Source organism: Microchirus variegatus (genome assembly GCF_963457635.1).
Source record: "Microchirus variegatus genome assembly, chromosome: 2".
Lineage (NCBI taxonomy): Eukaryota > Metazoa > Chordata > Actinopteri > Pleuronectiformes > Soleidae > Microchirus > Microchirus variegatus.
Window position 1 is genome coordinate 41,251,708 of NC_139803.1, and position 15,888 is coordinate 41,267,595.

The window sequence follows — 15,888 nt, forward strand, 5'->3', positions numbered from 1 at the left end:
TGTGCCATATCTTACCATTTTCTTATTATTATCTATTATTATCATGTTGTTATTGCCCTGTATTGTTAGCCATTCCATAACAGACAGTTAAAACTATCCATTTACCTGGAGCTGGAGCTCTTTTGTCTGGAGTCACACAATAACAACAATAAAAGTAGTTATTAATAAAAAAAAATTCTAACCCTTTTTTTTGTCAGATTTACTTCTTTCATCTCTGTTTTTTTTTTTTTTTTTTTTTGGTGGATGGCTCTGGGTTTTTGCCACTGAGGATCACTAACAGCGACAGGTGCACCACCGCACAGGCCCATAAAAACCTGGCTGCTGCCGGTGGGGGGCGTAATTGGCGTCCGCGCCGGCCACTCACAGGCCCCGGGGCCCCCGCTCGCGGGACACCAGCCCGCCCTTGACGCCTTTTTAGGGTCAGAACCTGATACCCCGAGCTATCGGTTCCCATACTTATTCGGGTGCGGTCACGTGTGCCACTTTTGACCAGGAAAGGAACACCGGCCAGCAGGGTCTTCTGGTAGTGGGAGCACCACCTCCGCACAGGCACCTCGCATCCGTGGAGTCCCCAACTGTCTCTCCCCCCCTTTTGTCTCCAGGAGGTTCTTGTCCTCGCGGCGTCGTTGGTCCCAACTGAAGCTCGTTGTATTTATTTATTTATTTATTTTCTTCACCATAAGCTGAGGGGGACCTGAGAAGTCCTGACAGAGGCGGCACCATGACAGCTGTCGAGACCCATATCACATACAGCAACTCCTACACGATCACCTCTGAAGGAGCGTACATGACCCAGGAGGACGACTGGGACAGGGACCTGCTGCTGGACCCCGCCTGGGAGAAGCAGCAGCGGAAGGTAAGGGTCTGGAGCTGGTTTTGGAGCAGCGTGTGCCGCCGTGCGTAATTACGCACAGACTCACCCACATGCTCTCACGCTGTTAACTCCTCATCCTTTTTTTAATTTGCTTTTCAGCACATTAACACTAGAGTTTGGACTGTGTTGTGTATCAGTAGTCTGTCCCATAGAGAGAGTGTGGAGTTTGAAAACAGCCTAACAGGAAACTGGACATCTGCGCTGCCGCTGTCCTTGCACCTGGCACTTCTGCTGGAAGCTGTGCGCGCAGATATTTTAGGCCGTGGAACTATCTTAGTGTTGTCTTTCAGTTACCCCCGCTTGCCCCGCGAAGTCTGTCTAAATATAATACGACCCTGCCCAGTCTTCAGCCTTCATTTCCCTCAGAACTTTAGAAATTCACATATATATCTACATAAATATATGTTTGTGCGCTTTTAACAACATGAAACTAACGTGCAGCAGGGTTTAAAAACACATGTAAACGCTCGACCTGAAGAAAACAAAGGCATTTTCTTTATTTAAAGTGGCTATTTTAGATCACATAATGAGTCTGTTGTTGGCATGGCTGGGTTACCAAAACTGGTCTATGTGTAGAGTCCCAAATAACCCACACCCAGGTTTACTACATATCAACTGCTTCTGCATAATTTAATGAATAATAATAATAAAATGTTAATAACTTGCACAACTGAGGTAAAAAAATATATATTATAACAATAACTGATCCTCCATAATACAATTTGTGGCCAATTATTTCCATTATCAGTACGTTTGATATGTAATTTATTTATTTATTATTATAAAACTCCAGAAATAGATTTTACCCAATATTCACATTTTTTTGCACCCTTATTACATATATTTTGGTTGATTTTTGCTTAAAACTGTAATAAAATAGGCAGTTTTCAAATGTCTTTGCTAAATTATTATTAATCAACATATAATTGAAGCTGACTGTCTCTGTGTACCTGATGATGCGTCAATGTTTGTGCCTGACCTAAATTAACAATATCTCTCCCCCCAAAAAACGATTTAACTGTTACAAGAAAAAATTACTGGTATAATAACTGGTCCTCCTATACAATTTGTGGCCAATTTTTTCCATTACCAGTATGTTTGATATGTAATTTATTTCACTAATATGTCATTGCTACTGTTTTCAGATTTATTTGCTAAATTAATCAACATATAATTGAAGCTGACTGTCTCTGTGTGCCTGATGCGTCCATGTTTGTGCCTGACCTAAATTAACAACATATCCAGCCACAAAAAAACGATTTAACTGTTAAAAGAAAAAATTAAAATATGTGGCAAAAACACCGTTTTTATCCTCATATTATTAGCCGTTTTAAGCTAGCCGGGTGTAGTGGCTAACTGTTGCCAAGGCAACTTACAGTCTGGCCCCGCCCCGCCCTGCCCTGCCCTGGTCGCGAGCTGAACAGGATCGTTTAATTAGCAGCTGCAGCTAAAGGACAACAATCAAGGTAAATTACGACATAAACAACATTTAAAAGCTTTAAACGACGCCTGTGTATCACATTAAATGAGCCACTCTGACACCGCGTTGTTTGAGCGGAGGGGAAATAAGATATTAATGGGCTCTTTTCGCGGCAGCCATTTTGAAACGTTTAGCTGGAAAAACGGCTAATGCTAATCACATTAACGGTTCAGTTTATATAAATGGGGACAGCGTGAATGTGAGCTAACATGTATCCTGACACTTGGGGGCGCTACATAGACCGCAGCCGTTATTCATTATTATTATTATTATTTTTCGCAGATGTTTTTTGTATAACTGCGATTTTATTTTTCAAAATGGCTGCCGTGTATTGTCCTGGCCAAGTTTGCCGTTCGCCTGAATGGCCGCCATGTTGGTTGACCTCACGAGCCCCTGTACATAAACACAGATTTCCAGTGGCTCTAAAGCTGCAGTTATGGTGAAATATCATCTATTATGTTTTTATATAAGTTAAAAATCAGAAACACTGATGATATTAAGGTTAATCTGGACACAATATAAGGCGTAGTTGTGGAAAAAAGCTCAAATTTACACACCTGTCATGCAATCGAATGAATGTATTTTCATGTATTTGAGCGAGCACTAATAATATTGTATGTTATACATGGTATTATATAATAATATTGTTACTATCGGTATTTTGATCAGTTGACTCCTCGTAAATAAACCTGTGCTCGTTTTGTGTGGTGAAAATATAGAAAATGTCAACGTGAGGAATCAAAAAACAAGAATTCTACAAGTAAACAAGAAGAACATGCGATAAATGAAGTCGCTTCTTTTTCTGCTGCTGTCATTGATTGAGTAGAATTTGGGAAAAGCGGGGGAAAATATTTGCGACGTACGTTTGCTAATGCAAAAGCAGCTTCCTGAAATTTTGTGTTCCTCTATTTTTGCGTATTATTAACTTGTTTTTAGCCGTGTTTTGTAAACACTGTGCATTACTTGAGCGAAACAGACGTTAATATTACGGTGTATTTGAAATGTCTTAAACCCTGATTGGATTATCCAGTTGTGTGTGTGCTGTTTTTCTATGAAATATGTCTAATTTATCGCTATATAAGTAGTTTAGGCCGAGTCTAGGATTGATCGAATGTCAATAATAATTATATTTAACTAAACCCAGCCGTGCCAATACATTTGCACACATTTTAACTCGTATCTCAGCTTATGAATGTGCTGTTGTAACAAGCCTGCCACAATCTAACCTAATCTAATTTGCACTTTTGTGGTGAATTACATCACAGATGATTTTTTTTAAACAGGCATGTTGGTGGCAGAATTGTTCTGTCAGTGTAAAATGTCTCCTTCCCTGAATCTGAGGTAGTGTGACAGGCTGAGAGACCTCAACAGATGGTAACAGAGAGAGAGAGAGGCTGGTAGATATACACCCCGGGTTGGTTTCACAGACCCACAAATAAACATCTTCCTAAAAATACCGTTCGACTTGCTCGGCTCTGACTTCACCCCCTGTCCTTATTCTTCTTCTTCTTCATCTCTTGCTTTCTTCTTGTCGCTAAACACTTCCACTTTCCCTTTTCCTTATGCAACCCCTTTGTCGTATTTTTTGTCTTTTCCTAAACTTTTTTATGCTGTCAATCTTCTCATCAAGTAACATGATGAATTAGACCCCTCCCCATCCTCCCTCTTTAGTCTTCACCTCTCAACCTCCCGGGGGAGTAGGTCACCGTACTCCGTTGCTCTTCTCGGCATGTAAGATCCAGCCTGAGGGGCTGATATCAGCCCGTAAATATAACCCCGTGCATCATTTTGAAATGTAATGAATACGAAAGGAAGTCCTCGCGCCACCTGTTCTGCCCTCTGTCCTTGAAAATTCAGTGGAAAAAGCGGCTCGACACTTGACGCAGTAGTAAAAATGTTTGTCAACACACTGTGATGCCGAATCTGATACCGGACATTAGAAATAGTCCTAGCCTGGTGTGTCTGTATGCATTTGAATCGTATATATATCTATATCTATATGTATTATACATCGCTGGCTCCATGATTCATGGCGCGGGAATTTAATTTAATACGAGTTGGCAAAATAATCAGATGCTGCATCCAGGGAAGGGTGTCAGGTGGAGCGAGGCATGAGGGGATGGAGTGATGCGATTTGGCAACATTCACGTTACTTTTATCAAAGTAAGTGTAATCCTATCGTAATAAGACGGGGCCCTCGCTGGCATTTGTCAGGCAGTTTTCGGGGGCCAGTTGAGGACAGAAGCAGATGTTTCCACGAACGATCCAAAGCGTATTGATGTCTGCGTCACGCAGATGCTGAGCCGACAGACTGGAGAGGGCTTTACACGAGCACACATCGACGGGAGAGCGCCGCGCGATCAATGGCCGTTTAAAGATTAACTCTCTGCGGACGAGTGCGCTCGCGTTGGGCACGTCGATAATCCCGAACATGTGTAGATAAAGCGGCGTTTAGCTCTGCCAATGACAAAACATCTGTGGTCGTATGAAGTGTCGAAATATCGAAGAATATTAAAGTAGAAAATCTCAGTACATTAAAAATTTAAGAGCTCAGCTGCTAAACGGCTAAGTGGAACAGCTTTTTACTGCATAGCCGCGCTAATGCTTAGCAACCATAACCTATAAATACACATTACATAAGTTTTTTTATAACAAACAGCCCTTTATGCTCAGCTGACGTGTTAAGTCACAGGAACGCCATAAACACATGCACCAAACACTTCGGAAATTACACGATCAAGTTGGCATATTGTCGCTGAACTTTAAAAATAGTGTTGTTTATTGTCGTGCGTAAAAAAAAAAGAAGAAAATTTATCGCCGGGTCGATGACAAAATTGTCCCAAGTTTGAATTATAGTCACAAAAACAAGACTGAAGATTGAACTTTGCTATGAAACAACATTAAAATGGACAAAGATGTGTTAAAAAGCTCTATTATATGTATTTATCAATATAGAAAAAGGGACTGGTGCATAATTCTTAGTTTGTCCTGAGTGTTAAAGGTCATTTAATGCGTTCACCAAATTTAATTTTATATTATTCTTATCTATCCCCCTGAGGGCAAAACTAATGAAGTGTCCAAAGGAGCTTTTTACCTTTTTACATTCAGTTGTTATTTTTTTAGTAAGGTGATATTTATCCAGTGCACCTAACATACACGTAATGTGCTGCGTGATCGAATCTATCCTCGCCTAATGTCATTTTGCACTTTTAACAACGCTGCCTTTAGTGCAGCAGCCAGACAGCAGCCATTGATTCGGCCTCCTACCTGATGTTTTGAGAATATCAAACACACGTCGGCTCTATTTAGGGAACATCATGGAAATTCAATTTCGTAAACAGTGGCTTTTTCACTTGATAATGAATAAGGTTCACAGCAGCCCAGAGAAAGACTCAGTAAACCCACTGTGTGTGTGGTTTTTTTGACACTTGGTGCACGTCACAATGGTGTAGTCATGGCAACACGACAGTCTTTGTACTTTTCTCATCTTCGTAGCTTAACTCGTGGCTCGTTTCTGAAAGGAAGTGACTCGAATCATCACATTTGACACCACGTGGCCGGTGATAATTAATTTTCATGTTCCCTTCACAGTTCAAATATTAATGCAGCATTGAAATTTGATCTCTCATCTTATCTGATATTGCTGTCTTGATGTCCGTGTTGGCTTTAAAATGTCTTACTGGATATTAGCAAACACGTGAAGCTCCTGCGTTGTGACTTACGACCAAAACAGTTGGCTGAGTGAGCTGCTAGTAGGGGTGGGAATCACCAGATACACCTCTATACGATATGTAAGTCACGATACGAGTATTTGCAAAATCATGTATTGCGATATACCACACAACAGCGAGCACTTGGCACCATCTAGTGGACTGAAATGCCAATTGATTTTTTTATGCTAATCTACAAAAAGTTTAATGTTTATTTGTAACATTAGTTTGAATTAGTTGAAAGTTTGAAAACATTGAATGCTATAAAAAAACGATAGTTGGTGAGTATTTGTACAGTACAGTACAATATTTCCCAAAAAGAGCCCAATATAATCGTTATTTTTTCATGTTTCTTCATTTTATACAATGAAGAAAAGGTCAGATGAGTGAGTGAATTTCACTACAGAAGAGACCTCCGTAGTTAGTATAGGTTATCGGCCCATCACTCTTTTATATGATTTTAATCTAAGTGGAGGAAAAAAAGGACATTTTAGTTCTAATTGTGACTGTTAATAATGGTATTTTTGAAGTGACTATTAACGCTCTAACAGCAACAGACTACAGTCTGTAATCCCATAATGCAACTGAGCGAGACGAAGAGGGTGGGGGGGGGGGATGGGGGGCATCTTAGATACCCTCCCATGATTCATGGTCATGTGATCCAAGAGCAGGAACAGTTTCCCTAATGAGCTGATCTCTATTTCACTCGGCGGTTTTTCTCTGACTGTCTTTGAAGGACACCAATAAAAGAAGAAGCGCATTTTATTTTATGTTAGCGTATAAATATTTTTTTTTTAGACTTTAGAATAGAACAAAACTGACAAATCAAGTGTAAAAGTTTGCAAAAAAACATGTACTTTTTATATTTATTCAATTTTCTAAATAAATCTTACTCTTTATGACTTTCAATATTCCTTTATGGGGCATAAACTTAAAACACCAATTGAATCTTAACCTTGAGGTTAAAGTTCATTCCAGGTGAATTGTTTCAAAATAATAATGGGATTAGTTCCGTCTACTGTATACGTTTTGTGTGCGATACATATAGAGACGCATGTGTTTGAGGGCTGAACGTAAGTGGAGAGGTGAGAGAAGTCGCAGTCAGATCGAATAGCAGTTGCTATTCCAGAAGCCGTGTCCATGTAGGGAGGCTTCTATAAACTGCCTTAGTGCAGCCGCAGGAGCCCTGGGAGGCCGCAAGAAGGGCTGAGGAGTGTGTGTCTGTGTGCGGGTATGTGTGAGCGTGACATATACGTCATACAGTGTGTATTTTATTCGCTAATCGTTAAATCGCGTGTTTTCAGCGACGTTTGAGGTTTGGGTCTCGCAGAGTGTCGAGACGGCGAAAGCGGACACACGATACGCCGGCGATGTCATATTCTACCGAGCGAAAGCATAAATGATGATTGATGGGCTGTGAGGGCGGCCATCTTGATCCGATCGGAGCAACCCCGTGGGCCCGCAAATCGAATAAAAGGTCGGATCAGTCACGGGAAATGACCCAACTTGACAGTTGTGTTCCTTTCATGCACCTTTGGAAACTAACTAAAGCCAAACTTGTCGTTATTCAAACCCACTCGGTTTTATTTGTTATTCTGCAGGGTCGAGATCCGCGACTTAACAGCCCTATGACCTCAGTGGCAAATGATGCACAGCTAAAGCGCGACTGAACACCTACAGAATCACCTCTGCTTCCTAATGGTCTCAGACTCGAATGCTGCATCATTAAGCTTCCTGCCGTAATGACACAAACTGAACGTCGAACCCATCATTTTGCCCTTGGATAAGCTCATAACGTTGGGGCTGAATGTTGGCTGTGTGCGCTGGATATTTATAGTTTCGGCGGTGGCAGAAGTTACAGTCGTCAGTTGGGAGTCTGCTGAGATGATAGGTCTCCTATAATAGGTCTGAGGTCATGAGGATATCATTATGTGCTTTGTAATGGTTTAAGAAGCTGCAGTGTGAGCAGATAATCGGCATTTTTGACTTCACCTATTCCAGCGATGCAATGTTACGTCTTCTCCCTAAATCGTCCGAGGCGTTTCGCGTGCGAAAGGCGTTCATTAGCTGTTAAACCCGACGTGCCTGAGGGGGGCGGCAGCTCCCACAGCTGGTGGACTTCCTGAATGACGCGACAGCGGTCACATGGTCGATCTGGAGTCACTTCGGTCTAAGAACCTAGAAATAACGAAATGAAATCAGAGGTGTAAGATCATCCGACTAAATGTCTGACCTTTTTGTGGTTGATGATGGTGACTTGCTCTTTTGGCTAAATGGACGCAGAGAAATGTGGCCGGGTGGCATGTCGTACTGTAGACAGACTTAGATCGCTTTCAAACATACGCAGGTTCTCATGGTCAAGGTTCCCGGGAAGGCGGAACGAGCTGACTCCAGATCTGCCTGGACATTTTTTGCCCTCTTATTTTAGAGAAAGAACCAGCACCTTCTGAAATTAGACACAGTCTCCCCCCTCCTTCTCTCTTCCTCCTCCCAGCGCTCACATCCCGTTCTCCTCCTCAGGCCTGCCGCAGTCATAAATCCTCCGACAACCACTTACACCAATTTATCTCCCTCATCGTCAGTCTCAGAGTCCAGAACTCATTAAACGACAAAAGACCGGCCTGCATGCTGCTGCTGCCGCCGCCGCCGCCGACCATGGAGCTGCGCTCACCTCCATCCCCCGCCATCGATCACGCAGTCGCTCAATTAATCTGTTCAATTTTGTAACGAGAAACAGGATGAAGACTCGCATCCGTGTGAGCGATGGTGTGAGTCTGTGCAGAGTGTGCAGGAAAACGGGGTTAATGCACACAAACTTAGGAGTCACAGTGACATGAAATAATGACTTCAAAGGTTGTTGGCCTGTTTGCGAAGTCACACTTGATTAGCAGCAAGTCAGGCAGCGTAGTTCTGAGGCTCTGTTGGCTAAATATCGCAGCAGTGGATTCGTGGATTATCCGATATTTGTGATGCCCAAGGAATAAATCTTAAGGACTTTGGTTGTTTGTCGACTTACTTTGTCGTCCTTAATGGCAGATTAGGCAGCCACGTAATTTGATACAGTTAAGGTGAATTGTTAGCCGACTAATTTTGGTAATCTCACACTCATAACATGTACTTAAATTTGATGAATAAGGTCAAGATTTGTGATGTTTTTCTCTAACACAATGGAATCACAAAAACCTTAATTCCAAAAATCTAATTTCTAAAGATATTCAAAGGAAAATTAAGTAAACATTTGAACAATTGTTACTACTGAGCTAGCATTAAAAAGGGCCATAAGAACAACAGGAAGTTGTCGCACATGGGCTGAATAAATTGGGTTTGTTGCTGCACACCTGCTAGTTATAACATTGCTAATGGCAGTGTTCAGTTCATGTTGTCAGGACAGTGCGACAGTGACCTAGCATGCACCTCTGAAATGGAACTAGCCATCATTACTTTCATTGACCTGAGCTTCTCCCACTGTGACCTGTCAAAATGTCGGGCCTATTACTGCATCATGTAATCCATCACCGCTGCCAGGCAATTTAAATCTGCTCTGAAATCATCCTGTGTTAAAGTCACATAATAACATCGAGTCAAAGAAACATTTGATTTGCTTATTTTAAGACAGAAACGTGTCGCCGTGACCTGGAACATCTGCACACGCGCAGACACAGTCGCGGCTGGAGAGGCACTTTGTCAAATCTTTGGCTGGCATTTCAAGCTGCGGCAGCTCCGCGGAACACAATGCAAGTCGGCGTAATGGAGCAGAGCGGGACACAATGTATCCTCACACTGAGCCCGGGCAATTAAAGTGACTGTGCAGACAGACAGATGGCCGTGTCACAACAACAAGTGATTGACTGAACCAGGTTAGCCATCCGCTACCTCCAGTCGCCCAGGGATTCGAGCTGCGTGCGGAACATGAAACGGAGCACCTGGCTTCGGGCGCGACGTCGCGCAGAATTGTCAGGGCGGTATCTCCGCTTGACGCCACTAGTCCGTTTGTTATTTCTTAGGTCGCAGTGACACCCAGCGTGTTGTTGTTGTTGCCTGTTTGTGTGCTGCGAGTTAAAAATCAAACTTTTTTTCCCCACAGTAAAATGCTGCAGGTTTTTTCAGCTCACGTCTGGTTTGTAAACAGAGTAAATATCAGTAAATTGATAAACCGAGTACAGAAAATGGGGGAAATTTTGATCAGATTTGGAAATTATGATGTTCTCAAATGTTCTTGAGCCACAATTATTCAGTTTTACTGATTTCTTTGTTAGATGGAGCAAAGAAACCAGAAAATATTCACGTTTAAGAAGTTGATAAATCAGAAAGCTAGCTTCAATTATACAAAACAAGCCCACCCAAACTTATTAATCGAATAATCCTTGCAGCCCTATTATTTATGTATTTATCGGCAGTGTGTCTGGCTTATAAATAACATTGTGATACGAGATATATATTGCGATATAAAGCTGCACACAGGTTGTTTCGCTGAGTTTTCTTTGGAGATGTTTGTTGTTGTCAAAGAAGAGTGACATCACACTGTGAATACCCTCTAAATTGAAATATCTACTGTTTATGATCTGTATTAAATGCCTAAAATACAGTTAAATAATACCTGCTTTATTTTTTTGGGCTTTTTAATGTTAAATTAAGGGTATTTGCGTGTTTCGGAAACGATGAACTTGCCCAAAAATATGGCAAAATTCTACTATAACACAAATACAAAATATAATTTCAGCCCGAGGGCCTGTGGGTGGTCGATGGACGCCATCTTTGACCACCTGCTGCACCTGTTCTCCCCCCTTGCCCACAGTCAATCTCCCTGGCATCTGGCACACACACACACATTCACTTTGACGAGTCGAGGTGTCCTAGGCCCTTTATCCTCCGAACACAGATCTAAATCCTGTCGGTTTGGACTCGGGCCTTTCCTCTGGAGCACAGCTGGTCTCCCGGGTTTGAGCCCGTTAATCCTTCAGAGATTCGACCAGGAAAAGGAACGCTGCTTTAAAAAAAAAGAAATGATGTCGGGAAACGATTCACTCACACGCCAAACTGCTGAAAATGTAACTTGAGACGACACTTCCCATAATAGTCACCTAGATTTAGACTGGATATGATAATTTACTTATTTTTGTCCTCACCTGAAATTGAATACACCAACAAGTGACCTAAATAGAGGGATTTATGCTATAAAATGCTGCACTTTTTAAACAGGCTCATTTGCCTCCTTTTGTGCCTACAGCAGTTATAGAAATACATATTAGACATTAAATAGCACAGAGTAATAGCACATTATAATTTTTTCGTGAAAGGCCAGGTACTGTTTTCTGAAATAGCTTAATTTCTTCAACTAACATGTTGAATAATATGATGTAAAAGTAGTCAAATTTGAGAAGCTAGAACTAGAGGTCGACCGATACAGTTTCTCTAAATGAATTATACAGTATTTTCAGTGAAAAATAATGTATAAACTACATATGAATTGCATGAAACAGGCAATCAAAAAACAAAACGTTTGGATTAAAGTCGTGAAATTAACAAATTTGTTATAATTGGCCAATAAATGGCAAATAACGGCCCAAATAATAAATCCACCTCCAGCTAGAACTGTTAAACATCTTATTTATTAGCTTAAACAGTGATATATATCAATATATATCAGTGTAAGACTAAAGTAAAAGAAAATCAAGAGTTGATTGATTTATTTGATATATTTTTAAAGGATAATGGCTAACGTGGGTAAACAAACACCTTATGCTAATACCTCATTGAGCCACAAGCAGCAGTTGCAGCAGTTTAGCGACGTAGCTGTCCTGTTGTTTTAAGGATAATGTGTGCGTGTCCGCGAGGGCAGAAGAGTTCAGGTTGGTTATTAGAGGTGTGTGTTTGGGTGATGAGAGGATTAACTCTTATGTCTTTGTCCTAAATCGTCCCCCGTGGCACCCAAGTTCAGGGCTCCGAGTCTTTTTGACGAGGGAGTGGATATTTAAAGAGTCGGCCGAGGGGGAGGGAGGGGGGGGTTCCTAAATGTCGGCGACACCTGTCGTGTGTCGTAACTCCTCTTACCTCCTCGCTCTCTCTCTCTCTCTCCGTCCTGTCACTTTATTGGCTGGGGAGGAATTCTAGCCGTCGGTTGTTTACAGGAGAGCCCTGATGCAACGCCGTGATGTCAGAAACAGAAACAAACACGGTGGTTTGAAGGTGGTAGAAATAATGTCGTCAGCGCCGCGGTGGATACACAGTCAGCTGTTTATATTGTGTGTAGGCCTGGGGTATTACATCTTTTTGAGTAGATTAAATTCCTTCCCTTTTTCCTCCATTCAAACAGCACGTTATTACAGTGTTTCAGTAGAGATGAGCCAACGTGATACTGCAACGAATCTTCGTCTTTCTGCTTCTTAAAGGTGAAAATATTCAGGGTTCTTTGCTCTGTATAACAAAGGTTATATATTTTGGTTTGTGGACAAAACAGGATATTTGGGGTTCGGGAAGCGGCAGTCAACGCTTTCGACATTGAGTGTGTTTACATGCACACCGAAACGGCTTAAGGTGTATACATGTCTCAACAACTTCGGAACAAGGGCCTTTCTGCGAGGAGTTTGCACGTTCTCTCCGTGTGTGCGTGGGTTTTCTCCGGGTTCTCCGGCTTCCTCCCACAGTCCAAAAACATGCGATATGGGGATTAGGTGAATTGGTGACTCTAAATTGACCGTAGGTGTGAGAGTGTGAGTGAATGGTTGTTTGTCTCTATATGTGGCCCTGCGATGGACTGGCGAGGTGTCCATGGTGTACCCCGCCTATCGCCCAATGTCAGCGGAGATAGGCACAGCACCCCCCCCCGAGACCCTCTGGTGGAGGATAAAGCGGTAGATAATGGATGGTTGTTCTAGTAGCTGACGACGCATTGCTGTTCAAATCCTTCGACGTATTTACCAGGAAACATACGGTAAACATGTCAGGCAACCTGACTCTTCACTGGCTGTAAAAGTGAAGATGGTGGATAGCTGTCGTGTTCTCAAAGATCCTGAGAGACGGCAACGTTGGTTCGCTGCCATCACACGTGCTTGGAGCGAGCACAGAAGACCTAGCTTCAATGTTTTATTTTTATTTGTACATGCTTTTATTTTGCGAAACGTGTAAGCGTTCTCCAGAGAAGTTGAGAAAAAGTTCTGCGATAACTACTTTACTTTTGTGGATTAAAAGTGCGCAGTGAACTCACTAACTGATGGTACGGTTAACATTTGCAGAAGCTTTTCCTGCCAACATGGCTGCGTAAACAAACTGGGTCACGTGACGTCCGGCACGCTCTCTGTGCAGAGTGTTTGTTATTCATTTGCAGCGTTATTGTTGTGAAAATGGCGGATTGTGGCTGGATCGGTTTTGGCTACTAATGATATCAATGTGATATCATCGTTGGTGTTGGTTTGTTGACATTGGAATCTGCATCCTTCATGTCAGTGCTTAACGTAGGCTTACATTATCTAATGTGTGATTTAGAATCATTGTATTAATAGATTTATAGATTTACCTTTGGAAACTATTATCTGCATGCGCACGTTTACGATCATAACTCGGTCCAAGTTTAAACGCGTGCGTCCTTGCGCATCACAAACATAGCGACCTTAAAAATAAAAGAACACCACTGTGTTTTTATGTGACGGCTATTTTTTGTGGACTCTGCCCGAGCATGTGAACGGCCTGTGATTTGTTTATGTGTGTGTGTGCGCGGTGAACAGGTGTGTGACAGAGAGGTGGAACGGGAGTCAATCGCGTTCACGTCAAGTATTTTTACACCATCAGTGAGACATAAATAGCTGTTTTATATTATAGTTAAGAGACACAATTTGTACAAATACACAGCTGTGGTATTTTAGTCATGTTACAGCACAATCTAACATTGTATTGTCATTGTACATTATTGTATAATGCTTGGTACAAATATAATGGAATATCATCATATCACATACTGTACAGTTGAATTTTTGCCGTGCTTTGATGACCTGTTTTTTAATGCATTATTTTTCATTGAAAATACTGTATGTAATTGCATTGCAGTGCAGACATAAAAATGTAGATTGGAACGTTGTTCAGTAATGAAGTTTGGTCAATACTGTACACGTTTACAGTGTGGATTGTAGTGCATCGAGAGAATCAAGTGCCGGATGACATATCGTGCCATGGTGCCAATAAACACTTTCCCTAATTAGATCCACTGTTTTTGACACAGGGTGCAAATCGGTGAAGTCGGCTAATGTAGAGTTTTCTAAATAAATCGACTCGGCGAGAGAGAACAGTGCAAATCTGTCAGGTGCAAATTAGAGTCATAATTCTTCGTCTAATTAGGAAGTGTGAGGTGTGATGTTTTGTTTCTGTGTTATACAGATTCTATTTGAAGAGCATGTGTGAGTGTGTGTGTTAGACTAACACAACAGAGGGCATGATGTGGACGCCATTTTGTGTCTGCGTGCAGCGGTAGGGGTGGTAATCACCAGAGACACCACAATACGACAATACGACGATGTTATTATCGTGAGAGAAAGCACTTGGCACCCTCTAGTGGACTGAAATGTCAATGGATTTTTTAATGCTAATCCACAAAACATAACATTTTATGTTAAAAATGTGATACTTGTCTCTAAATTGGTATATCATAAAGCAAAATATCGCAATGTTGTCACCTCAAGAGTTAACCGCGTTACCGTTGAGAAGTCGGGGGAAAACACGGAGGCTTGCGTGTCTCGCGCTAGCCACTTTTAGCAATATCGATGGATAACACCGGTGTTCACGGGTAAAAGTTGGAACAGTACGACCGATTTACCGGGAAAACAAATAAGAAAACACTCGTTTTCTGGTTGTTTGTTTCTTATATAAGCCTGTTATTGTTCTGCCCTTGTGACCTTCGAATGTAGAAATACGTTTATTATAAGGCCATGGAAACCAAATCATGGTTATTTGATTTGGTTTCTACCCCTAGGATCTTCCCTGTATTGTATATTACAGTTAAAAGTGAAGGACCTTTTGGAAATCACACATAACAGTAATATTATGCGTCCAAAGTGTTTCAGTGTCGGTGTCGTTGCGCTGTGGGGATAAAATGTGAAGTGCAGTGTTTGGGTCAGGCCTGTTCACAAAGTAAATCCTGCTCGTGGTTTCCCCTCTGAGGCGGACGGCAGTAATTTCCAGGCCGAAGCCCGGTTGCGTCAGTGTCTTTGACGGACGGCCGAGCTCGTCGACATTATGAGGAGCCTGTTTCGATGTATGTCAGCTGTATGGAGGCTCTGCTCTGCATACCCTGATCCCCCCCCCCCCACTCTCCTCCTTGGGGAGTCACAGTCATGACAGGCATTCAGCTGGCCTACCGTGACCTCATTTTACAAGAAGGGACCTGTAAAAGAAATAAAGACTGTGAGCTGAGCCGAGCTGAGCCGGGCTAGACTGACAGGTGTGGACAGACGGAGGAGGCTGCAGAGTGACTTCATGCCGCTGGACTTTGTAGATCACCACAGGCTTTAAAAGTAACCCGGGGGGGGGGGTGAGATAATAGAGCTGTACAAAGGCAGAGCAGTAAAGAAATAATACCTCCTCTGACCGTCACAGGTATGACACATAATTGGTTTTTAATGTGCTCCGTTTCGCACTTAATGAATTTGGGATTATGTAGAGCAGCGATTCTCAAAGTGTGGGCTGTGGCGGTACTGCAGGTGGGACGGCGAGAGACCGGAAAAATAAGCAAATAGATCAGATATTAATCTTGAGTAAAGTCAACTCGCAGATATAAAGGAAGTAAATCCTTAGGCTAACACGTGTATTTACTTAAACTCAAGTAGATTTAAATCAAG

At 42.1% G+C, this 15,888-nt stretch overlaps 1 protein-coding gene across 1 annotated transcript in view; it reads left to right on the top strand.

Moving 5' to 3' along the window:
* Window positions 1-481: 481 nt before the first annotated feature.
* Window positions 482-15,888, top strand: part of actn3b (actinin alpha 3b) — a 33,893-nt gene continuing 18,486 nt past the window's right edge. The window contains exon 1 of the mRNA XM_083909583.1: window positions 482-856. Coding sequence (XP_083765709.1) covers window positions 722-856 — 135 coding nt within the window. The 5' untranslated portion in view covers window positions 482-721. The remainder of the gene's footprint in view (window positions 857-15,888) is intronic.